This window comes from Lepidochelys kempii, chromosome 4 (genome assembly GCF_965140285.1).
Source record: "Lepidochelys kempii isolate rLepKem1 chromosome 4, rLepKem1.hap1, whole genome shotgun sequence".
NCBI classification, from domain to species: Eukaryota; Metazoa; Chordata; order Testudines; family Cheloniidae; genus Lepidochelys; species Lepidochelys kempii.
This window is the reverse complement of record NC_136383.1, coordinates 121,390,990-121,417,646: the sequence shown is the minus strand read 5'-3', so window position 1 is coordinate 121,417,646 and position 26,657 is coordinate 121,390,990. Positions and strand designations below refer to the sequence as shown.

Genomic DNA, 26,657 nt, shown 5'->3' with positions numbered 1-26,657 from the left:
CTCCCCCTCTCGCAAGCTCAGAGTCTAAGTATTGCCTCTTAGAGGTGCCCAGGGGGTGGTGTGTAATTATCCCAGGTCACTGGGAGGGGGCTCAAGCCAGTTTTGTGTTGTATTATTGAAAAGGAGACCCTAGATACTGAACCCGGCCCTTGTTACTGCTGGCTTCACCTGGCAGAAGGGTTACAACACAATGCATTTCAATTTACATTAATAACAAAGTACTCATTCATTTGAAAATGGCAATCCAAAAACCATTTTTATATATATGGATATCCATTGTGTTGATTACTAAACAATGTAAATAGACTCACCCAATTCACTTGCACTCCATTCCCAGTCTCTCACCCTCCTCTATGGCGCTAAGCAGGTTTTGGGCGGTGCAGGGGAAGGTTGTCATCCTGTTTAGTGGAACTCTTGTTGCAAGTCTAAAAATAAATTTCTCTCTCTCTCTCTCTCTACTGTGTGTGTGTTTATGAATGCCTCTATATAAATGCAAGCTTAAAAGCAAAAATATTTGAACTAGAATGCCTGGTAATGGAAGAGGATCTTATTATAATTACTAATGAAACATGGTGGAATGTTAATCAATGGGTATTGTAATTCCTGAAACTATACAAAAGCAGATTAGGCCAAAGAGATGGGGGAGTACTGATCTATTCAAAAGACACCATAGCATTTATCAAGATTAAAAATTCTAAGTGGTTGACAGTTGACTCTGTATGGATAAAAAGCCCAAATGGAAAGAACACAAACATGCTACTAAGGCACTACTAACCTCCTGATCAAGAAAAGGATATTGCGTGCACAATGCTGAGTGAAATCAAAAAGGAAGCAAAGTCAAACAATATAATAATAATGGGGGACTTCAACTAGCTGCTTATAAATTGGTCAAATATTACAAAGGACAAAATGTAGAGAAGCAATCTGTTGATGTGTTAAACGACTGCTTCTTGGCCCTGGTCTACACGGCGAGGTTAGGTCAAATTTAGCCGTGTTAGGTTGATTTTATAAGCAATACGGCTACACAACCAATTCCATTCCGTCGACCTAAAGGGCTCTTAAAATCGACTGCTGCACTCCTCCCTGGCGAGGGAAGGAGCACTAAAATCAACCTTCCTGGGTTGTGCAGATGCAACATTGTGCAATTCAATGGTATTGGCCTCTGGGGGCTATCCCAGAGTGCTCCAATGTGATCCCTCTGGACAGCACTTTCAACTCCGATGCACTAGCCAGGTACACAGGAAAAGCCCCAGGAACTTTTGAATTTCGTTTCCTGTTTGGTCAGCATGGGAAGTTCAGCAGCATAGGTGACTATGCAGTCCCAGAATTGCAAACAAGCTCCAGCATGGACCGAACTGGAGACACTGGATCTGATTGCTGTATGGGGAGAAGAATCTGTGCAGGCAGAACTTCGATCAAAAAGAAGAAATGCTAATATATATATGCCAAAATCACACAGGGTATGGTGGGGAAAGGCTACACCAGGGAAACTTGCTGGGTGAAAGTTAAGGAGCTCAGGCAAGCCTACCAAAAGACAAAGGAGGCAAATGGTTGCTCCGGGTCAGAGCCCCATACATGCTGCTTCTACGATCAGCTGCATGCCACACTACCCCACCAGTGTCCGTGGACACCTACAAGGGGGGAGTCTGATGCAACATGGAGAAGGATTTTGTGGATGAGGAAAAGGAGGAGAATGTGCAGCAGGCAAGTGGAGAATCCATTCTCCCCAGCAGCCAGGACGTTTTCATTATCCTGGAGACAATACCCTCCCAAGGCGGGTTCCCGGAACCTGAAGGTGGAGAAGGTACCTCTGGTGAGTGCACATTTGTAACTACACTACAGGGGTTAAAAGCAATTGTGTTGAATGTTTGATTTGCCCTGAAGAATTGGGATGCATTCGCGGCCAGTACAGCCTGTTAACGTGTCTGGAGATGGAGCAGGAATCCTCCATGAAGCTCCTGTTCTGTTACTTTCTTTCTTCGGCCTGTCTTGTAGTAGGTGACTTCTGGGTACCCTTCTGTCTCTGTCAATCTGTTTCTTCACTTCACTACAAGACAGGCCCAACAAAGAAAGAAACCGAATGCCACTAGCCGTCACCTACAGCCCCCGACTAAAACCTCTCCAGCGCATCATCAAGGACCTATAACCTATCCTGAAGCACAGTCCCTCACTCTCACAGACCTTGGGAGACAGGCCAGTCCTCGCTTACAGGCAGCCCCCCAACTTGAAGCAAATACTTACCAGCAACTACACACTACACAACAAACACACCAACCCAGGAACCAAACCCTGCAACAAAGCCTGGTGCCAACTCTGTCCATATATCTATTCAAGGGACACCATCATAAGACCTAACCACATCAGCCACACCATCAGGGGCTCGTTCACCTGCACATCTACCAACGTGATATATGCCATCATGTGCCAGCAATGCCCCTCTGCTATGTACATTGGCCAAACCGGACAGTCTCTATGCAAAAGAATAAATGGACACACATCTGACATCAGGCACTATAACATTCAAAAACCATTCGGAGAACACTTCAATCTCCCTGGTCACTCAATAATATACCTAATACTGGCAATTTTTCAACAAAAAAACTTCAAAAACAGACTCCAACGTGAAACTGCAGAACTGGAATTAATTTGCAAACTGGACACCATCAAATTAGGCCTGAATAAAGACTGGGAGTGGTTGGGTCATTACAAAACCTAATTTCCCCCATACTAACTTCCCCCTACTCACACCTTCTTGTTAACTGTTCGAAATGGGTCACTCTCATTACCACTACAAAAGTGATTTTTCCTCCCTTGGTATGCTACTGTTAATTGAATTGTCTCATTAGACTGACCTCCCACTTGGTAAGGCACTCCCATCTTTTCATTTGCTGTGTATTTATATCTGCTCCTGTAATTTCCACTCCATGCATCTCATGAAGTGGGTTCTAGCCCACGAAAGCTTATGTCCAAATAAAGTTGTTAGTCTCCAAGGTGCCACAAGGATTCCGTTGTTTTTACTTCTTCATGTTTACGTTAACTATTCTTTTCTTCCAACACAATCCCTTCCATAATTCCCTTCATCGGAATAGACGTTATCAATCTCTCCATTAAAAGCTATGGTTAGGTTGCACTTTGTTGAGGCAACAGCAGACGAACTACTGCCCATCTTGCATTCCTATGACAATGACCTGCATCATATAGCCCAGTGGCTCTCAACCTTTCCAGACTACAGTATCCCTTTCAAGAGTCTGATTTGTCTTAGAATCATAGAATATCAGAGTTGGAAGGGACCTCTGGAGGTCATCTAGTCCAACCCCCTGCTCAGAGCAGGACCAATCCCCAATTAAATCATCCCAGCCAGGGCTTTATCAAGCCTGACCTTAAAAACTTCTAAGGAAGGGGATTCCACCACCTCCCTAGGTAACGCATTCCAGTGTTTCACCACCCTCCTAGTGAAAAAGTTTTTCCTAATATCCAACCTAAATCTCCCCCACTGCAACTTGAGACCATTACTCCTTGTCCTGTGCTCTTCTACCACTGAGAATAGTCTAGATCCATCCTCTTTGGAACCCCCTTTCAGGTAGTTGAAAGCAGCTATCAAATCCCCCCTCATTCTTCTCTTCCGTAGACTAAACAATCCCAGTTCCCTCAGCCTCTCCTCATAAGTTATGTGTTCCAGACCCCTAATCATTTTTGTTGCCCTTCGCTGGACTCTCTCCAGTTTTTCCACATCCTTCTTGTAGTGTGGGGCGCAAAACTGGACACAGTACTCCAGATGAGACCTCACCAATGTCGAATAGAGAGGAACGATCACGTCCCTCGATCTGCTGGCAATGCCCCTACTTATACATCCCAAAATGCCATTGGCCTTCTTGGCAACAAGGGCACACTGTTGACTCATATCCAGCTTCTCGTCCACTGTCCCTTGTGTACCCCCAAGTTTCACCTCACTTAAAAACTATTTGCTTACAAAATCAGACATAAAAATACAAAAGTGTCACAGCACACTTACTGAAAAATTGCTTATTTTCTCATTTTTACGTACAATTATAAAATAAATCAATTGGAATATAAATACTGTACTTACATTTCAGTGTATAGAGCAGTATAAACAAGTCATTGTCTATATGATATTTTAGTTTGTACTGACTTTCCTAGTGTAGTCTGTTGTAAAACTAGGCAAATATCTAGATGTGTTGGTTTACCCCCAGAGGTACATATACCCCTGGTTGAGAAACAGTGGTACAGCCCACCTGTTTCTTGATCTCCTTGCATACTAACCGCTACTTGAGGCCCCATAATCTGTATTGCCAATTCCACAATTCAAAAAGCATGAGATTTTTTTAAAAATAAGTTTGGGTTCTTTTTATTTGCCATTTGGTTTCTGAGCATTTAAGGTGCTCTCACTGCAAGCTCATTTACAAGCTTTTCTCTGCAACCAGGAAGTCTAGAAGTTTACTTTTTTTTTTTTTTTTTTAATGAAAGCAGATGAGATTCTCATGCTGTCCTGATTTCTGTAATTTGGCTGTAAGAAAACCTCAAATATAATGCACTTTGTGATAAAATTGTAGAAGCTGGCAATATTGCCTAACCATTTGGGTCTTAGCTCCTGCTACACTTGCTCTGCCCCGATGGGCACTTCTTGTCTCCTCTTCCACTGAGCTACCCTCTGCCTGCTCAAGCCTCGCGCTACCTCCTCCACTCTCTATTTTCACTTCCCCAATGGCATCTGCCTTGTATCCCATCTGATTTGCTCCTCTGAGTCTGCTGGTGCTCCCTGCCTCCTGCCCCCTTCACTTTGCACTACCACCCAAGTATAACACTTTCCCTCTCCCCCTGCCTTGTGCTCCTTCCAAGCCCTCCAGGTTCCTGTCTCACATTCCAAATGACATGTCAGGTCCCTGTCTCAGGATGGACTGATTTAAATCACCAATTTTTATCATGATTTCAATCAGCAAGTAGGACACCTTGATTAAAATAATCAATTTTAATCTTGCTTTGCATTAATATATTTGTTATTTTCCTAAAGTGAGGTTAATTCTCTTTGGTTGGTATAATTTGGTACTTGTTTTTCCAACTATAAGGATACATTATATTTATACATCTCTATTTAAACAATTATATAGCTTTCCATACATTTAGCCTGATTCTTAATTTTTACATTTTTTTGTTAGAAAATGTGAATGACATCTCTTATTTATGAGATGATTAATTTTTAGTCAAGTTGCATTTGGATGGCAATAGGAATTCAATTAAAATTCATAAAAACTGTATTTTACAATTTTTCTTACTTAAAATTAAACTAAATTGTGCTGAATACATAAGAAAAATATCAAAACTTGTTTTGTATTTATAACTAATGGATGCATTAAACAATGGAAGTATTACGTTAGTGAATTGAACTGACTTTAGAACTAGAAAATCTCACCCCCTCACACCCATGTTTTATTCATAGATTGAAAGAGGAAACAAGCTTTCCTGCTTTTTCAACTCCTAATTGGTTTCTTAACTTCCAATGAGCTAGTCATTGAACTGAGCTAGTTGGAAAAAAATGAAGAAAATAGTCTCTCTCAGCACCTGTAGAAGAGGCTCTTGCTTTTAAAAGCCAGCTAAGCACTTCAACAGACTGGCTTCAAGGGCTTCCAGGAGTTCAGTATTTCCACTTTCTTTAAAACTAGAACCTGATTCTAAGCATGTATGGCTTAATATTTTTTGCATATATTGTTAAGGATTTTCATGGGTTACAGGAAACTGAGCCCTGAATCAGATTGTCATAAATTCACATTTAATTTTAAATAGGGTTTATTTTTAAAAGTAAATGTATTTGGTTTAAATAAAATCTGCTTTAAAGCGAAAAGTTGTCCGCCTAGCCCTGCCTGCCTCGTACACGCCTCACGCTCCTGACTTTACGAACTTCCAGCCCCTGTTATCCTGAGAGCGCCCTCTCTCCCCCCCGCCGCCATTTCCCCCGCCTGCTACCGGCCTCGCACCTCGAGCCCCAACGACTGCCCCAGATCCCAGCCTCGAGCCCCTCGGGGGGGGGGGGGGGGGGAGGCGAAGTCTGCGCATGCGTATTATAACTCCGCCGGTGGAGGATGGGCACGCTCCCGTCCCCACGCTGAAGAGTTGTGCGCTGCCCACCGCGCCCCTGTGAGACGTTGGAGCAAGAAGAAAACTACAGCTTCCGGCATGCAACGCGCAGCGGCCCAAGGCGGTGGCGGACTGGCAGCGGTGCATGCTGGGAGCTGTAGTTCCAGGTTCTTTGTATTGTCTCTTCTCTCCGGTCGGGAACCCGACCCCCAGTCTTGCCGGGTGAGTGACTGACAGCTCCCTGCAGCCAGTGGCCGAGGTGCTGGGTGGTGGAGACAGGCGCCCGTCGCCCCGGTGACCGGTGGCGAGCTGGTGACTCGGTGAGGCGCTGGAGTCCTGGGGAACGGAGGTGAGTGGGTCTGGGAGCCGTGCTCCCTTCCCCCCCCCCCCCCCCCCCGACCAAACCGACTGTGTGCGCGGGACCCTACTCGAGACGGGGGGGGGGGTGGAAGGAGTAAAGTGGGGGAGGGGAGAGACCTGAGGGGAATCGGGGGAGGGGGGTAGCGTGCAGAAGTTAGACACCCCGAGCGCTGCTGTGTGTGTGGCGGGGAGTGGTTCCGTTACAAGCTGGGCTTTGCAGGGAGGTGGGGATTTGTTTGTTGGGCTCCCGATTTTACTGCTTGCTTTTCAAACGCTCCCAACCGACCCGAGTGCTGCTTTTCCCTCCCAATCCCAGCGGCTTCACCCTCCAGGGAGGCTGAGGCTGCTTCGATAAGGTGGTTAACGTGTAACGCTGTTTGGAGAGTAGCGTGCAACAGTTGCTTGGCTGGGGGAGGGGGTACAGTAAACTGCTCCTGGTCCCCCAACTCTCTCACAGCTACCTGACCCCACTCGCTGTTGTATCTGCCTGCCCTGTTAATGAATTTACTTCAGTACTCTTGTGAGGTGGGGAAACGCTATTATCTCCACTTTGCAGAGGCACAGAAAGGTTACTGCTGTGATTGATGGTCCTTTAGGAAAATGATTTATAAACCAAAGCCTCGGCACATTACTGATAATAATACTTGGAAATTGTGTAGCACTATTTGTGTTCAAAGTGTTTTACATCTACTAATCCTCCTGATACCTCTGGAAAGTGAGTGTGTATGATTCCATTTTTACAGATGGGGAAAATGAGGGGGAGAGATTAGGTGACTTGCCCAAGGGCACACAAGGAGTTGGTAGCAGTGGCAGGATTTAGACTCCCAGTTTATTAGAAAATATTATGAATATGTTTATTCCTGAGAGGATACTTTCCTTTGGATACCAGTTCATCTGAAGATATTTCTGATATGACTGGCTCTCTTTTCTTCCTCTTCCTAGTTTGCCTGCACTCTTTTCTGATGTGAGTCGCTCTGTGATCGGTGAGCTTTTTGTGTCCACAAAAAGATGTTATTCTTTTACCTAGGGCAACAGTTCTCAAACTGTGGGTCAGACCCCAAAGTGTGTCGTGACCCCATTTTAATGGGGTTGCTAGGGCTGGCATTAGACTTGCTGGGGGCAGGGGCCAAAGCCCCACTTCCTTGGGTGGTGGGGCTCAGAACTCAGTTTCAGCCCTGGGTGGCAGGGCTCAGATTACAGGTCCCCTGCCTGGGGCTGAAATCCTTGACCTTTGCCGCCCCCCCCCCAAAGCCCTGCCTGGGGTGGCAGGGCTCAGGCTTTGGTCCCCCCTCCTGGGATCATACAGTAATTTTTGTTGTCAGTAGCGGGTCACAGTGCACTGAAGTTTGAGAACTCCTGACCTAGGGTCTTAGGTAATTGAGCTCTTTTAAAACTCATCCTTCTCATCACTGCTTCATTCATAGTTTTCCAGATAATTTGTAACTTTCATCTGTAACACCAAAGCTTGGATGCTTTGAGTCTTCTCTCAGTGTCCTCCTTACGTGTCTCCATACAGGAGAATTGACTGTAGATAGCACCGTAGCAATTTAGTGAGGATATATGGAGTTTTAATTTTTGATAACACAGAAGTCTTTGGAAGTTGTTGAATACTTTTGCAAACTGTATCCTTCTTTTGATTTCTTCATCACATCTTCTGTTTAGTGTTGTTAGACTCCCTACACTTATTTCACCTCTCAACCATCAAGTAATAGGTGTTGCCTGTCTTGTGCATCTCTGTCATAGGTGCCAACTCCCTGGATGCTTCGGGGCGGGAACACCCATGGAAAAAAAATAGTGGATGCTCAGCACCCACTGTCAGCCCTGCCGATCAGCTCCTGCTCCTCCGCCCTCCCCAGCGCCTCCTGTCTGCTGAGGATCAGCTGTTCAGTGGTGGGCTGGAGATGCTGGGGAGGGGGGAAGAGGGAGGAGAAGGAGCAGGAAGAGGCGGATAAGGGTGGGGTGGGTGGGGGTGGAGTGGAGGTGGAAAGAGGTGGGGCAGGGTGGGGTCTTGGGGGAAGGGGTTGAGTGGGGGCGGGGCCTGGGGCGGAGCAGGGGTTGAGCACCCCTGGGGAAATTAGAAAGTTGGCGCCTCTGGTCTCTGTGTTTGTTTATTATCGTACTTTCTGTCTTCCTAATGTCGATCCTCACTCCATATTTCTTGCTGACATTGTTTGCAGCAATAAGCATGCTCTGAAGTTCTTCCTTAGACTCAGCCAGTGCTACTCAGATCTCATTGGCTCAGGAGCCAAATGAGCGATAAAAATTACCCAATGAACCACAGCAGTATGAATTCATTGTTTCATTTACTCTCTCTATATATATCAAGGGTGGGCAAAATATGGCCCGTGGGCCGGATGCGGCCCATCTAACATTTCTGTCTGGTCCGCCATGACTAACATTTCTGTCTGGCCTCCTCTTCCCCCTTGTGATCTCCGAGTCCGAACCTCTAAAAGGCCTGCGGCGCAGCGGGGCGCTCAGGCAGGCTGCCTGCCTGTGCGGCGCAGCGGGGCCCCATGCTGCTCCCGGAAGCAGCTGGCTGCTGCTGGTACATTTGTGCGCACCCCGGGTGGGGGGGAGGTGGCTCCATGCACTGCTCCCCCCCAGCACTGTCCTCACAGCTCCCATTGGCCGGAAACCGGCCAATGGGAGCTCCGGGGGCAGTGCTTGCGGGCGCAGGCAGTGCACGGAGACCCGCTGCACTCTTAGGTTGGTTAATAATTAAAACCACAGTGGTTTAATATGTGCTACAAAGATCTGCAGGAGACACATTAAAGAGCCTCTTGCGGCTCCTGAGCCTCAGTCTGAGTATCACTGGTCTAAGCAATGCAAACTAGGTCACTGATGTATCTTATGTTATTGATGTATATGTCATTGGCCTGTATGTCCTGGTTGGATGTCTTCTAAACTTTTCCTCATTATAACGTCTACATATGTTAAATAACTGCGGAGATAGGTGTACACCAAGGTTGCATTCTTTCTCAGTGCTGCCGTGCTTTGATAGTGCATAGTTCATTCAGATTGCTGCTTTCTGTCTCCAATGTAGGCTTTTTATTAATTGTGTATCTTGAAAGTCAATATTCTTCAAGAATATGTATCATCTTGTTGTATTTGATTTTATCAAATGCCTTCTCAGAATCTACAAAGCACATATAAATTTCCTTTTGCACTTTGATCGCACACTCAGATAAGGTCCTTAGGGAAAGATTGCCTTCCTTATGCCTGCTCTTGAGGAGAAACCAGATTAACTTCTACTAATTTTTTAGGTATACCTCCACTACTTAACTATATTCTGGCAAAGCAATTCCTTCTGATACAGATATAAGCAGTATGTTTTGCTAATAATGAGATAGTATTTTTAAGTAAGAATGTTCACTAATATCTCAATCCAGTTCCCAATGACCCACTGTCCACAAAGCAAAAAATGCCACCGTTAGTGGCACCATTGTTGTCATTCCTGGAAAAGAGGCCAAAGATTTAATAAATGTGGAAACTAAAGGAATTCTCACTCCTGCAAATTGTTTCTGCAAAATAGAATTGGTATATTGGCCGTGCAGTGTGGAATAGCTGCTGTCTTTGCTGTACCAGTACCTTTCACACGAACCAAGTTAATGCACACAAATTTAGAGCAAGAACACAAACACACACCCCATTCATTCTGGTGGTGCCCACTCAAATAATTTTTGCTGAGGGTTTGCTGGTGTTTTTGCTATCACAGTTTCCTTCAGTTGTGTCATTTGACTGTAAATATGCCACATTTCAACACTGAGCAAAAAAAGTTTTGATTTATGAGAGCTCTGTGGAGGCATACTTGGGGAAAGGAGTGCTGCCTGTTACTCAACAGAGGCAGTTCTGCATTGATGTACTTTAGAGTCCTGTCCAGTTCTTGGATAGAAAAAAAAATGTTTATAACCTGGAGTAGGGGTGGAAAATATCAACCAGGGAACACCGTTACCTCAACAGTTTCCCCCCGTCCTCTTCTTTTTCCGTGACAGACAAACAATCAATTGTATGGTTGCATGGGTAACAGACTTTCAAGATGAGCTGAATACTCAGCCCTATAGTCCTAATTTTCACATACTACCTCTTAGCCCACTGGAGCTATTTCTTAAATTAATTTCTGAATATATCTCCTGTTTCTATTTGTGCTTTTTTTATTGTCGTGGGTTAATAGGAGCAGATGCATGAAATAAGACAGTTCCTCCTGCCCCCCAATAGAGAGTTTGAGAAATGGCAGGAAAGCCTCAGTGGAAATGCAGACAGCTGGCAGCTGGCAAACTACAGTGAAAACGCAAAAATAGCTGTTTGAGGAAATTTAATGTTTGTAGGAGACAGGTACAGCCCAAGGACAATTGCAAACCAGATTCTGTCTCTATTTATGCTATGTTGTGCCTTGGATCTCACAGCAGGTTGATCACAAATGTACACAAGAATGTATGGTGTCAGAGAACTTGCAAGTTTTACTTCTGATTCAGTATACCATTTTGTAGTTCAGCAACAAGGGCAATGTGGTTTATGAGGCAAATTCTTGCTTTGTTATGCTGGTGTAAACTAACTTCAGTGGATTTACACTGCTGCAACGATTCTCAAACTGTGGGTCGGAACCCCAAAGTGGGTCAGAACTCCATTTTAATGGGGTTGCCAGGGCTGGCTTAGACTTGCTGGGGCCCAGGGCCGAAGCCTGAGCCCCACCACCTGAAGCTGAAGCCTGATTTCAGCCCTACGTGTTGCTGCCCCCGCCCGGGGAAGTGGGGCTCGGGTGGGCTCAGGCTTCGGTTCCCCCCTCCTGAGGTCGTGCAGTCACGGTGCAATGAAGTTTGAGAACCCCTGCCCTCCTGTAACAGCTGCATTTAGTGCCTGTGTACACAAGGAAATGTTTCTTTCTGTAAGGTGATACAAAGTTTTCAAGGTAATAAAACACCATATGCAGTCTCATTTACTAAGCTGAAAAAAATATTCCAATGTCAATACAATCTGTGAAACCTTTTATCAAATTACAGTAGTAACTTTTTATTGTTATTAACCCTTAACAGAGATATGGAAATGTCATAAAATTATACTTTTTTGCATGGGATCATATTACCATTTATGTTTTCCAAAGAGTATTTAATTAATTAATGGGCCTGTTTTGCTCTTAACATGCATGCATAACCCCCACTAGCATTTTGGAAAATGTTAGGGAATCTCCTCTGCAGGTATCTTGGCGTTTAGTGAGTGGTTATTTTTATAGCAACCATGTCATCCTACTTAATGATGTCATCAGAAGCCTATGACAAAATGAATTTAAAAATGAATTTAAAATATTATTTAAACTTAAAAATGAATTCAGTAACATGCTGCAACCATTTTTGTATTTACCCTAAATGGATTAAACACTGTTTTAGTTCCAAACATAGTGTACTAAGGTAGAAATTATTACAGTATAGTAATATAATGGAGATAATTGGATGTACATTAATATTTTAGGAAACTCAAGAGTGTGGCCTAATGGAAGTAGGATATTCCTCTTTTTCAGGCATAGGACTGGGTGTAAGGTAGCTGTGGTTCTGTTTTCTGCCACTGATTCCTAACAAAGGTGGTGTGAGATTGATTAATGTTTGTAAAGCACTTCTTAACCCTTGGATGGAAAGCATTATGTAAGTGCAAAGTATTAGGCTTTGTCTACACTGCCAATTGAAGGACAAAACTTTTGTCATTCACAAATGCTTAAAAACGTCCTCTAACAGGAGCACATCCTGGAGTTGAGTCTTCAACTAAGAGTCCTTTTCCAATCCAGGAGAATTCATTTCCAAGGATCAACCACAAGAGGGTGAGAAGCAATCTCTGACCATTTAAATAATACTTTCATTATTAGAGTAGTGAAATAACTAACATGCTTGAAAAGCTAGGCCTGAGATGCCAATGAATGCTTTTTGTTTTGTAAAGCATTTAAAGTTTCAGATGTTGCAAGCACAAATGTCACTCTTAGCAAAAGAGTGTGTACATGTATTGCTGTCCATGTTCAAAGTGCTTTATCAGTTTTAGTCTAAGTACATGCCAGGAGGTCAAATTATGACTAGAGTGTGAATTGTAACTTTGAAATTCTTGATTCTTTGTTTTTCAATGATCAACCAAAAAAATAATATTTGCAAAGGTTATCTATGGCCATTCCAGTGTGAATGCACCTGATCTTGGAAACTGGTAAGCGTTAGGTACTTACTTAAGGTAAAAAATATCCATTAATTTTGTGTGCTCCATTTGGGACATCAATGACCTGATTTTTTAGGATACTTAGTGGTATGTAGCAGTGGTTTTCAAACTGCGGGGTGTGACCCAGAACTGGGTCGCGGAATGGAAGGCACTGGATTGCGGTGGCTATGGTCAGCACCGCCAACCGGGCCATTAAAAATCCGGTCGGCGGTGCTGCTTGGCTAAGGCAGGCTAGTTCCTATCTGTTCTGACACCATGCTCCGCCCCGGAAGCGGCCAGCAGGAGGTCCGGCTCCTAGGCACACTGCCCCTGCCACGAGCACTTCTACATTCTCAGTTTTCTTAGGTTTCATTGTATATAGTTTAGTTTAGTAGTACCCTTTATTTAGTTTGCAGCATTTAGTTAGGTTAGATCAGGGGTCCCCGTGGGCACAATGGCGCCTGCCAGGACAGTTGTGTGTGCCCGCAGGACACCGTGCCGCTGAAAGGCCGCTGCCGAGCATGGCTGTTGGAGAACTGCCCGCCAAAATGCCGCTGAGAAGCGTTGCCGTTTCTTGGCAGCATTTCGGCAGCGATGCTTCTTCCCGCTGCCGCTTCTTGGTGGCATTTCGGTGGCGGGGTGTCTGGCGCCCGCCACAGTCTTCTGGGAATAGGAATATGCTATTCCCACAGAAAGGTTGGGGACCACTAGGTTAGATAGTTATCCCGGGAGATGCCCTCACCAGGGTTTAAGCATTGTCTGTCATGTGGAGCATTGTCTGTCTCCACTAGTGACCCGCGGGGGGGGGGGGGGGGGCGGCGGCCATGTGGTGTTTGTTCTGCTGGGAGAAGGGCATATTAAAGAAAGGTGTTCCATCAGTAAAATATTCAGAAAGAGAGCACTGGTGGCAAGAGACTTGTGCTTAAAGCCACACCTTTTGGAACAGGCCATGAGGCCTGCTTTGGCACTGGGGACCTCCACTAATCAACCAGTTCTGTAGTCTTCTTCGAGCTGACATGAAATGTTGCTCCAGTTTGAAGTCTGATGATTGCCCTAAGAGGAAAAGGGATCATTCTCCTTCCTCTGGTCCTCCAAGTAAAAGGACCTGTAAGATGAACCAAGATCACTCCAGAGATCAGAGAGGTTCTTCATCATCTTCTAACAGGAGTGCTGATCAGCACCTTGATTCCTCTGGTACATGGGATGGAGCTGGGCCATCTAACCACTGCCTTGTATCATGTTGGCTATACCAACTGCAAGGAGAGGATGGCAGCTACAGGTCTTAATGACAGAACCCACATACACACAGTTTTTCAAGGACAAAGTGGACCTATGGCCACATCCAAAGTTTTTATTGAATATAGTTTCATGATTTCATCTTAACTAAATGCTTAATTTACCAGTGTTCTTTCCTAAATCAATGCAAATGAACAATGGCTTCACGTGTTGATTGTAAGATGATGCTTGACATTTTACCTGGAAAGAATTACGCCCTTTGGGTCAGGTGGTCTCTGTGCGAATGATTTCCAGGTGGATAACTTCATTACATCAGCATATGAAATAGCTCAGACCATGCCCCTACAGAGATTGTGAGGTCATTCAATGAGAGCTCAAGTGACAGTGGTAACATTCCTCCATGATGTTTCAGTATTGGACATTTGCAGGGCTGCCACCTGGTCTTTTGTACATACTTTTTACTAGGCACTATTCAATTACCACTATGTGTAGGTCAGATGCAAACTTTTTAGGAAGGCAGTCCTGCAGTCATTGTTTAAGTAAACTTTGAGTCCCACATCATATGAATACTGCTTGTGGGTGACCTAAGTGGAATACCTGTCTGTAACCACTTAAAGAAGAAAAGATGGTAACTTGTTCTTCAAGATGTGGATGCATGCGTGTGTTCCATGACCCACTCTCCGTCCCCTGTGCATCACAGTCTCTAGTCTTGATGTATGAAGGAACTGAGGGGAGTCAGGCCAGTGCTGTCCTTAAATAGCCTGGCGAGGGGCTAGAACCACAGAGCATGAGCACTGCTTCTACAGGTACTGCTGGATAAAGTTCTCTAGCTTCAATGTGATGGGCATGTGCATACCTGAGTGGAATACATATCTGCACCAATATCTCAAAGAACAACACTTAGAATACAGGCAAGTAACAGTTTTCAGGGTTCCCGTCCACCTTTTTCTCCCGCATTTCATACCTGTCTAATTTCATGTCCCTTCTTTCCCTTACTGGATCATGCACTCTATCCGTCTCTTTGTCGTTGTTGTTGTTCTCACTACTTTTTAATTTTTTTGCTTTCCAGACCACGTGGTAGGCCACTTTAAATTAAGGGATGAGCATAACACAGAACCATATTGCTGTTCTACATGATCAGATGTGATGCATTGTGTGGTCAGGTGGGTAGTCTGATCCATGAATGTGGAAACCTGACTTTTATGAACAAAACCTATGTAGACCCTTCCTACTTACATCAAGTAGAATGTGTTCCAGGGTACCTACCTGCAGATGTATTTTTTAAAAACTGTTGTCAATTAGTATTAGTCCAAATAACTAGTATATTCCTAAGTATTATTTAATATATTTCACGTCTGAAGGCTGCTCTCTGACTTAATTGATGAGTATTATTCTGCAGCATATAGTAAGTTAGTAAGGATGCAGTGAGCTGACAGTCTGCTGCACAAGTATTCAGTAGGTGAAATGATGATATCCACATCTCCTGTATTAAAATAGAATTAGTCATTTTAAATAACATCAAAACTGAGACAGTGACTCTTACAGTGATAGTAGATACTCTGGCTGTACTATCACATTTATTGTGAAGGGAGGCAGCATGTCCAGTATAAGAACACCAGGCTAAGAGTCAGGAGACCTAGATTTGCCACTGAGCTGTTGTTATATTGGGCAAGTCAATTTGTCTGCCTCTGCTTCTCCATCTGTAAAGTGGGGATAATGACACTTGCCCTCATTACAAATCACTTTTTGATCTGGATATGAGAAGTATTGTAAGAATTGACTATTAATAATTTTTCAGTGATACCTTTGTGAGGTGGAAAGTGGGTAAACTTAAATTGTTGGATGCCAAGTAATTTTATTTTAAAAATCACTTACAATATTTAATTTAGAAAAATAAGAAATGGTAGGCCAGCTCTTACTAATTTTTTCTCTTACTGCCAGTCCAGGGGTATGACTCCCTCTACTTTAGGCTATGTCTACATTACGAGATAAGGGTATGATTCCCCTGCTTGCATACATGCTCTCATGCTAGCTCTGATTTAGTGGGCTTTCAGGCAGGTTTGTACTTGGCACAGTTAGTCATGCCTCTGCTGTCTTTACCAGTGCTACCATGGCTACACTGCTATTTATATTAGCACGAGTTCGATGAGAGCTAGTGCAAGTATTTGTACACAAGCAGGGGGAATTACACTGTCAGACTTATCTGGAGTAGCTCGCAAGCATGAGTACCAGCCTCAGGGCATACTGTTACAAACCAGGGCACAAACCCAAACTGGCTGTGAGTTCTATATGGTAGAACCTCAGAGTTGTGAACACCAAAGTTATGAACTGACCGGTCAACCACACACCTCCTTTGGAATTGAAAGTATGCAATCAGGCAGCAGAGACCAAAAAAAAAAAGAGTAAATACTGTTCAGTACAATACTATGTTAAACGTAAACCACTAAAGAAAAAGGGAAAGTTTTTTAAAAAAAAGGGAAAAAAAAGATTTGGCAAGGTAAGGAAACTGTTTCTCTGCTTGTTTCATGTAAATTAAGATGGTTAAAAGCAGCATTTTTTTCTGCATAGTAAAGTTTCAAAGCTATATTAAGTCAATGTTCAGCTATAAACTTTTGAAAGAGCAACCATAATGATTTGTTCAGAGTTATGAACAACCTCCATTCCTGAGGTGTTTGTAACTCTGAGGTTCTGCTGTACTTAGGTTTCTCGAATCTACTGTGAACTCCAAAGGCTGTTGTGGTGCCTGAACATAGTCACAGACCAGGGTACCCAAGGGGACTGTCTATCTTGCCACCCAGGTAAGCCTAACTTTGTGATAGGTGATCCCTTAAACCAAAATTCACAACAATATTCAGGTTGTTCCCAGTCCCAAAGAACGAGGCACTTACTCCAGGTCAGTTATTCCTCAGATTGCAACCAAAGACAATCTTTGTAGCCAATCCTATAATAAACTAACTAAAGATTTATTAACTAAGAAGAGAAGTAAGAGAGTGTTTACCTGCTTTAACCTTGTAAATAGGACACACTCAAATGAGTTAGTCTTAGGTTCCAGAGAGAAATAGAAGCTGCTGTAATGTGCCAGCTCTTTATGTCCTTTAGGGGTAACCTAAGCTAAGCAGCTTGGGGATCACTTGCTTATGCTTAGAAATATTGCCTTCTCCAAATTCTAAGCAGCACAGTGATACAGTTACTTTTGGTCAGGGATTTTTATTTCCTTCCCACAGCATTCAAACTGATGGGACAGGTGTTTGAGCCCTATCTCCTCTTAATGGGTGTGCGTGTAGGGCAATCAGCAAAGTCTTAGTCCTTTGATGTTTCACAATGGCTCATTTTGGTTTCTTTGGGCCATCTTGTGTGCAGGACGAACACTTTACGTTAATTAATGCTTCTTTCCTGGTTGGTGAGTTACAGTTACAGAGGCTTACGGTGAAAACACTCAGTATAACTTTATACCATGGGATACAAATGTTATAAGTGAGATCAAGACAAGCTCGAAAGCTTGTCCTTCTCACCAACAGAAGTTGGTTCAATAAAAGATATTACCTCACCCACCGTGTCTCATCAATACATGCAGCATCCTACACACATTTCATCAAGTCTAAACACATTCTTATAAACTAAACATCTATTTTAATAATGCTAACACATAGGTGAGCCAGATTGGTTTCCAGCTATGCATTTGTCAGTGAACAGTGAGGCTTGGGGGCCTGGGCATAGGCTGGCACTTTGTCTACCAGTGTCACACACATCTGTAGCTTGTAGTGTAGATGAAAACTTAGGCACAGGGATTCATTTATATACCTTAGGGGACACCATGATTAAGATCAAGCAAATTAACCTCAATTATTAACCATGTCTATTTTATTAGAAAGGAGAAAAAAACATTAAATAAAACAACACAAGTAACAGTACACCAATGATAGACTGGTTGCTTATGTTACAATCTCTTCTGTATGTGTGTCTGTGGAGAGCTTTTAACAGAGATTATAACTAGGACCCTACCAAATTCACAGTGCATTTTGGTCAATGTCATGATCATATGATTTTAAAAAATTGCAAATTTCACAATTTTAGCTATTTAAATCTGAAATTTCATGCTGTTGTAATTGTAGGGGTCCTGATCCAAAAAGTAGTTTTGGGGGGCCGTAAGGTTATTGTAGGGGGAGTTGCGGTACTGCTACCCTTACTACTGCTGGTGGTGGCAGCGGCTCTGCCTTCAGAGCTGGGCGGTTGGAGAGCGGTGGCTGCTGGTTGGGAGCCCAGCTCTGAAGGCAGAGCCGCTGCCAGCAGCAGTAGTGTAGAAGTAAGGATGGCATGGTATAGTATTGTCAACCTCACTTCTGTGTTGCTGCCTGCAGAGCTGAGCCCTCAGTCAGCAACCACCACTCTCTGGCTCCCCAGCTCTGAAGGCAGCAGCGCAGAAATAAAGGTGACATGGTATGGTATGATACTACCACCCTTACTTCTGCGCTGCTGCTGGTGGAGCACTGCTTCAGAGCTGGGTGCCCGGCCAACATCTGCTGCTCTTCTTCTGCATGCCTTCAGAGTGGGGCAGTTGAAAGGGTGGCAATACTGTGACCCCCTGTAGCTCCCTTTTTGGTCAGGGCCCCCAATTTGAGATACGCTGGTCTCCCCCTGTGAAATCTGTATAATATAGGGTAAAAGCACACAAAAGACCAGATTTCACAGGGAGAGACCAGATTTCACGGTCCGTGATATGTTTTTCATGGCCGTGAATTTGGTAGAGCCCTAATTATAACCTTGAAAGTGGACTGCCTTTAGGGGGTGGGGCATACTTTGTTAAGTTAAGACCAATTAATATTGTTTCCCTAAATTATTGTGAATTCAGTCTTAGTATCTTACCAGATACTTAAAAACTGTTTGGGCAAAATAGTGTATGGGCAAAATAATTTGCTTAAGGGGAGGTGGTATCCTGTCTAGTTATTAACAACAAATAGTTTATAGATGGGCGATGTAAGCAATCTTAACTAAATCCTATGAAATTGAAAAAAATATTTAAATCTGTTGCTTAAAAGAAGCCATTTAAGGAGCTGTCTTGAGATATGAATATCAAGAATTTTAAATCCTACTATTTTTGTTCACTAATATTTAGCCCCATTTCCTCTCCAGGAATACATGGACTAATAATCATTTGGTGATTAACAGGGGAAACTGTTGGTATTTTAATTTACAACAGCATTTTTATATCCCAGTAAAATCATAGCAGTTTTAATCTAATCCCTTGGCAGTGTCTTGGTTAACTTTTTCTCACCCATCCATGTTGACGTGTTGGGAGGTTTCCTTGGTTTTTATTTCTTCTTAGTCTTCTCTGTTTTTCTTAGCTCTTATGGCTGCTTGTTTGTAGAAATGGACAGGATATATGATAAGTGCTTGCTGTTTAAGCAGGATAGCAGAGGTTGTGTGTGTCTGAGAAGTGCTCACTTCAGAGTTTTTATATTCTTACTATTTCCATGAAATTATAAGAAAATACACCTCTTTCAGGCTTGTTTAGATTCAAAGCTTATTGCTGTCACTCATTGGTCCATTCCTTGGGGGTTGGTTTAAGTGACACCTTCAGCTCTTGAATATGCAGTTTGTTTAATGAATATACAACATTTCTAATTGATTTTGTTTTTGTGGCAGGAACGCATCAGACAACTTTTAAAGTTAGTTTTAACTCTCTCTTTTTATTCAATCAATTTTCTGAGATATTTCTTCAATTTTAACAGAGTTTAACAGGAAATGAAATTCTGTTTCTAAAAAGTCCAAACAATACTGTTCTTTATATAAAGTTTTCAGTTTTTTAAAACAGTCTTTCAATATTAAATAATTCTTTAAGAGAGTCATTAGTTTAAATAGTTATTTAAAAAAGTTGTTTGTTCTACATGACAGTTTTTGGAAAGATTATTCTTCTTGTCTTCCTGAGTTGGGTGAGAGTTGCTTAAGCACTCTGAGTAATTAATAAGAGTAATTACTGTGAGTAATTCTATATTTAAATAGTTTCTTACATTAGTAATTAGTTTAGCAAGGTCATCAGATTCTATGCTGGTACATAAAGCATTTTACTATTACATAGCAGTGATATTAGGAGCTTTTTCTTTAGCTAACATCTTTGCAAGTATACATTTCACAAAGGTATTTGTGAACATATAAGAAATAAACAGAAAGTTTTAAACACTTCCAACTACATGATTTTCCTAGAGGCTTTTCTGAATCAAGTTTTTAGAATAATTATAAAATTATCTTCATCAAAGATATTTCTAGAATTCTTTGTGTAGTTTTACCCAGATTTATTACACGGATACTGCATCCTATGTTCCTTTCCACAATCAGGTCTCTTCCTAAAACATGAATGTTTTACGTAGTTTGTCTTCTTGAAATAAGGATTACTTTTGTATCAAACTGGTATTTTACAGAGGGAGGTGTCCTGGTCTAGATAAGACACTTTTAGGAGTTTGTCCCTTGACTAAGCTCCTCAGAGTTACAATCTGTTTGTTATAGCAATTAAACTTCTATTAACTATTTTGTACAAAGCACACATTTAAATAACCAATCCATCTTTTAAATACAGCAGAAAAGAAAATGGTATGAAGATAAAGCAAGGTAAAGTTTAAAATGCAGCTACTTGTGGGGTAAGAAAACATGGTTTTATGCCTAGGTTGGGCTATCTTTTCTGACATGTGTTTGTCCTTGGGTGATAGCAGAAATTCTGGAATATCTTTGGTTAATGTTAGCATTTTGCAACATAACTAGCTAAACATAATAAAACATAATATGTATTGTCCTATTTTCAAGTATTATGGCTGTAACATATTTATGGCTCAGTGGTTCCCAAACTGTGGGTCATGACCTCAAATGGGGTCTTGCTGTCAAGCACAAAGGATGCCATTTTGCTTCGCTCAACATGACCTTTCGAATACGGTGTGTGCAAGGTCATGCTGCGACCTTTTGCTTTGCATTTTGCTTTTCAAAATGGTGGTGTCCTTGCTTTATGGGGTCCAATCAGGAAATAATTAAAATGAGGTTGTTCTGCCAAAAATTGGGGAGCCCCTGTTGTAGCTATATCTTAATATTGAGTTGTAACAAGTTAATATTTTAAAAGTTATCATTTTATTAATATAATTTTTGCATCAACATTGAGGTCTGTTCAGTTTTGCTTTGGAATGAATAAAGTAGCAAGAGATCATGATCCTGTGCCTATATTTTATTATTTTGATATCTTTTATAGTAATTTTGATAAATGTATTCCCAAACAGTAAGAAGAACAAAAAAGGAAAATATAAAGTATTAAATAAATTTTTATTTATTTATTTATTCTTTAGGACTTCTGCAGATAAAGGAACTGGGATTCCAGGAAAGCACTTAAGTGAAACATGAATAAGAATTGGACTAATTAAGGGTTCCTCCTGTTCCAGAGATTAACCAAAATGTATAGACCAGGGGAAACAGTGAAACGTCGACTCAATATGCATGCTCCTCCTCGGATAAGAAGCGTGGAAGTTGCAAGAGGAAGAGCTGGCTATGGGTTCACCCTTTCTGGACAAGCTCCCTGTGTTCTGAGCTGCGTTATGAAAGGAAGTCCTGCAGATTATGTTGGACTTAAAGCAGGAGATCAAATATTTGCAATTAATGAAATTAATGTAAAACAAGCTTCTCATGAAGATGTGGTAAAACTAATAGGAAAATGTTCTGGAGTCCTGCACATGGTCATTGCTGAAGGCAACAGTCATATTGACTCATGTTCTAGTGATGAAGAAGTTGGTTTTTATGATGGGAAAGGGTGGCTGAAGCCAAAGCCTGACTCTAAAGCCTTGGGTATAAATAGAGCAGAGAAGGTTGTTGAAGAAATGCAGTCTGGTGGAATTTTCAACATGATCTTTGAAAATCCTAGTTTTTGTGCTGGTAATGCAGAGAATTCAGTACCAAAACAAAGAGCCCTTTCTGAGACTGCTGCTACTAAATTTGAAACTGGACATGAAAGTATAAATAACAATCCTAATCTACTTTCAAAGGAAGAAATATCCAAAGTGTTGCATGATGATTTAGTTTTTCAAATTGGACTGGAAAATCCAGAGGACTTTGGGTTAGATGCAAGTATTTTAAATGTTGCTATGGTGGTAGGTTACCTAGGCTCGATTGAACTTCCTTCAACAAGCTCAAATCTGGAAAATGACAGTTTGCAGGCTATTCGGGGATGTATGAGACGCCTTCGGGCAGAACAGAAAATCCATTCATTGGTGATGATGAAGATTATGCATGACTGTATTCAGCTCTGCAGTGACAAGTCTGGTGTAGTAGCAGAATATCCTGCTGAGAAACTGGCATTTAGTGCTGTGTGCCCTGATGATAGACGATTTTTTGGGCTAGTTACCATGCAGACAAATGATGATGCAAGCTTGGCTCAAGAAGATGAAGGGGTTCTGAGGACATCTTGTCATGTGTTCATGGTGGATCCGGAATTATTTCATCATAAAATTCACCAAGGTATAGCAAGACGTTTTGGACTGGAGTGTACAGCAGATCCAGACACAAATGGCTGTTTAGAATTTCCAACATCATCTTTACCTGTTCTTCAATTTATCTCTGTCCTCTATAGGGATATGGGTGAGCTGATTGAGGGAATGCGAGCAAGGGCTTTTCTTGATGGCGATGCAGATGCTCATCAGAATAACAGTACAAGCAGCAACAGTGATAGTGGTATTGGAAATTTTAACCAAGAGGAAAAAAGCAGTAGAGTTTTGGTGGTTGATTTAGGAGGCAATCCAAATAAACATATTCCTAATAGTATATGGGAAAATCCAGTTGGAAGGGGACAGAATCAACATGCTTCCCTTTGGAATGGCTTCTGTCAAGAACAAGAAGGAAACACTCCTTTAGAAATAATTCAGAATGACAAATCACAAAATTTAAGTAAGCACTTAAGTCCTTCAACTCGTATTGAAGTTCCACTAGTTTCTTCTCGAAGTTCAGTGCCGCCATCCAAGAAGAGTACTGCAGGCATAGGCAATCAGAGATGGTTGCCTGTTCATGTCTTACAAGAATGGCAACATGGAAATGCCAGTGACCAGGAGTCTTATACAGATTCTACAGATGGCTGGTCAAGTATTAACTGTGGCACTCTTCCCCCTCCAATGAATAAGATTCCAGCTGACAGATACAGAGTTGATGGCAGCTTTGGCCAGCCCCAGTTAACATCTCATAAAAATGAATGGTCTAAGAATGTGTTTTGCACACACAAGAAGTTTGGTCCTCAACACAATATTAGAAAGTCTAAAGAAGCTAAAAAGGTAAGAATGTTCATATATAGGGTACTGGAAAACACTCTGAAGTTATACTGTTACATATGTTTAATAAAACTTTTAATTTGTGTAACATTTGTAATTATAAAGTTGTACATAGAGGTGTTAATATGGAGACCTTCTGAGCTATTCTTCCCACCTTCCTTCTTTCTCACCTCTGCAATTGCCACAAATGGGGAAGGCTTAATAACATCCTCTTGCATAAAAATATCTGTTAATTAATATGCTAATTAATTTCCAGACACAAAAGAAGTTAAGATGAAGTTAAAGTTGAGAGAATATTTCAGTAACTTAAGGATAAAACACTGTACAAAGAACATTGTTGGAAAAACCCAACCTTTTAAAAAGGAATTCAGAGAAGAGGTAAAATTTAAATACAAACACCTGAAAAAGTAGAAAGGCAAAGGTAAACTTCCTTTACTATTTCAAATGTCCAGACTTTTATTAGCTTTATTTTACTAACGACAATGTTCATATAAGGATTTTCACAGATGTGTGTCTGTCATAATTGAATCTCTACAGAGTTTTTTGTTTGGGAGTTACTTTAGTTTTTAAAATAGTCATAACATCAGACAGGAAGAGAAGGCATGGGGTGTGGAGCCAACACTTGCCACTGTTTCTGCGGGCTTCCTGAGATCTTCAGGAAGGGCGCCCTATTCCTGTGCACCTCTTGAGAACTTTGCAGGGGAGCCTCTCTCATGTGAATCTAAGGAGTTTCACAGGAGTAGAGTTCTGTCAGGGTATCTTAGGAGGATTTTTGGGAGCTCTCCCACTCTCTGCAAGCCTTTAGACACCCCAGGAGCTTTAGGCTACCAAGGCTTATTTAACTTAATAAACTCCTAGGAATGACTGAGACTTCTAATAAACCTAGTGAGGATTGCAAGCCGGTGGGAAGCCTCTAAACTAACTTAAGGTTTGTAGAAGGCAGGGGTGTGAGGCTCTGATGAGTCCATATGTAATCTGCTTAAGGGCTGCAGTGGAAGTGAAATGGCCTCTGCTCTACTGTTGCCCCCAGGCCTCCTTCTCCACTCTGTGCTGCCCACATGCCACTTCGGTGCTGCCTACCATATCTCCTTTCTTCACTGTTCCACCAAACTTGAGGCTCTTACGTGCCCCTGGCCTCTTGTGGAATTGCTAAAGAATTGTAGGAAAAGAACACCCCAGGAGCTCTGCAAAAGTATGGGGATGCTGGGACTGACAGTTTCCATTTTCATTTTTGAAGCCAGGGTCTACCAAAATAGCAGGCTTGTATAATTGTGATGACCACCACTATTCTAACTTCAATTTTGGTGGGAAAATACTCCTCCTTTGATGTTTGACATATCCATTTCAATGTAAGTATTTGTGCACCCACACAGGTGCCAGAAATTTTTCCCATGGCAGTATCTGTTGGGTTGGCTCTAGCGCCTTCTGGCATCACATGCTGGTATAAGGCCCTGCTGACCCTGCAGCAGGTAGCGGGTAGCTTCAAACCTAGGGGTCCAAGTGGAGGTGGTTAAGGAGGTGACACATGGCCTCTTAGACATCCTGTCACCAGTGGGTCCATCCAGAGTGGCCCTGCTGCTACATGACACCATCACAGACTCTATTAAGGCCCTTCAGCAAACGCCTGCCTCCCTTCTGCCAATGGCAAAACACTCAGTGTAAATACTTTGTTCTGGCTAAGGGGTATGAGTTCCTTTTCACACACTTCCAGGATGTGGTTGGTGGTTGTGATGGCCAATGAATGAGACTGCCAGGGTCAACCGGGCTCCACTCCCAAGTTGAAGGATCCTAAAAGGCTAGACCTCTTTGGGCGCAAGGCCTACTCCTCAGGGGTCCTGCAACTGCATGTAGTAAACCAGCAGGCCTTGCTGGGGTGCTACAACTTCAACATGTGGGAGTTGTTGCTCAAATTCAATCACCTTCTTCCCCAAGACTCCAGACAGGAGTTTTCCTCCCTTGTCAAGAAAGGAAAAACTGTATCCTGGGCCTCCCTACAAGCAGCCCTGGATGCTGCTACCTCTGCGGCCAGATCAATGGTGACTGCGGTGACGATACGTAGGAGCTCCTGGTTGCAATCACTGGGGCTTCCTCAGGAGGTGTAACACACCATCCAGGACCTGGCTTTCGAGGGTTCATTGCTCTTCTCAGAGCAGACGGATGCTAGGCTGCCTGGCCGAAAGGACTCAAAGGCAACTTTGAAGTGCTTGGGTCTCTGTGTACTGGCAGATCCAAGAAAACAATGCAGACTGCAGCAGTTACTTTCCTCAAACAGCCAGGCAGGAACAACAGAGGAGAAGAAACAGGAGGTTTAGACGCAGGCCCCCTCCTCAGTCATTCTTAACGGGCCCTACTCAGCCAGCCTCCAGGCACCTCGGGTTGTCAAAGCACTCATTTTGATGAGACTCTCTAGGTCAGCATTACAATCCCTTCTACATTGGATCCAGCTACACACCTGTTTTCGAACTCCCTTTCCTATTTCCTGGATTCCTGGACCCAGATTACTTCAGATCGATGGGGCCTCAATATCATAAAACAGGGTTACACCATCCAATTCCTGTCCATTCCCCTCTTTCTTCCCCTGCCCCCTTTCAGGGACCCTTCAGCAAGAAGTCCAATCCTCCTTCAGGTGGGAGCTGTAGAGTAGGTTCTTCCTCACTTGAGGGGAAGAGGGTTCTATTCCCACTACTTCCTAATCTTGAAAACCAAAGGGGTGTATGTCTCAGACCAATTTTAGACCTGAGCAGTCTTAACCGATATTTCAAGAACCTGAAGTTCTGCATGGTCTCCTTGCCTTCCTTATTCCCTCGCTGGATCCTGGGGATTGGTATGTCGCCCTTGATCTAAAGGACGCTTACTTCCATATTGCAATCTTCCCTGGTCACAGACATTTCCTAAGGTTTGTAGTAAACCAAAATCCCTACCAGTTCACAGTGCTCCCATTAGGGCTGTCAGCTGCCCCCACAGGTATTCATGAAATGTGTAGCGGTAGTAGTGGCCTTTCTAAGGAAAACAGGAGTCCACATATTCCTATACCTCAACAACTGTCTGATCAAGGGATGGTCTAGAGCTCAAATAAAGGTTGACATATGGTCATCCAATCAACCTTCAATGCGTTGGGCCTTGTGTTGAACTTCCAGAAGTCCACCCTAATCCACAGGATAGAGTTCATGGGGCAGTACGCAACCCAGTGCAAGCGAGAGCTGTACTTCTGAAGGACTGGTTTCTCAGAATCGTGTCCCTGTTAAGATCTTTCCAAAGCCATCTGATTGTGACTGCACAACAGTGTCTGAGCCTCCTGAGCCACATTACGTTATGCACATACCTACTACAGCACGCAAGGCTCCAACTCAGGCTTCTGCAAGCCTGGCTAATCATAGTCTACTCCCCCCTCGTCACCTCTTGGACTTGATTCTTATAGCCCCGGCCCAGGTCCTAACCTCACTACAACAGTGGCTGGACAGGAGCATGATATACAAAGGGGTACCCTTCTCGAGACCTTGTCCATCCCTGTCGCTGGTATGC

At 42.9% G+C, this 26,657-nt stretch overlaps 1 protein-coding gene across 6 annotated transcripts in view; it reads left to right on the top strand.

Moving 5' to 3' along the window:
• The first annotated feature begins 6,292 nt into the window (after positions 1–6,292).
• Positions 6,293–26,657, top strand: part of RGS12 (regulator of G protein signaling 12) — a 183,552-nt gene continuing 163,187 nt past the window's right edge. For 5 of the 6 annotated variants that reach the window (XM_073342641.2, XM_078852589.1, XM_073342637.2 and 2 more), the window contains exons 1-2: positions 6,293–6,439; positions 21,174–23,138. In XM_073342641.2, coding sequence (XP_073198742.1) covers positions 21,279–23,138 — 1,860 coding nt within the window. In that variant the 5' untranslated portion in view covers positions 6,293–6,439; positions 21,174–21,278. Of the gene's footprint in view, positions 6,440–14,920; positions 15,015–16,552; positions 16,650–21,173; positions 23,139–26,657 lie in introns of all 6 variants that reach the window. The other variant, XM_073342638.2, reaches the window with a different exon arrangement.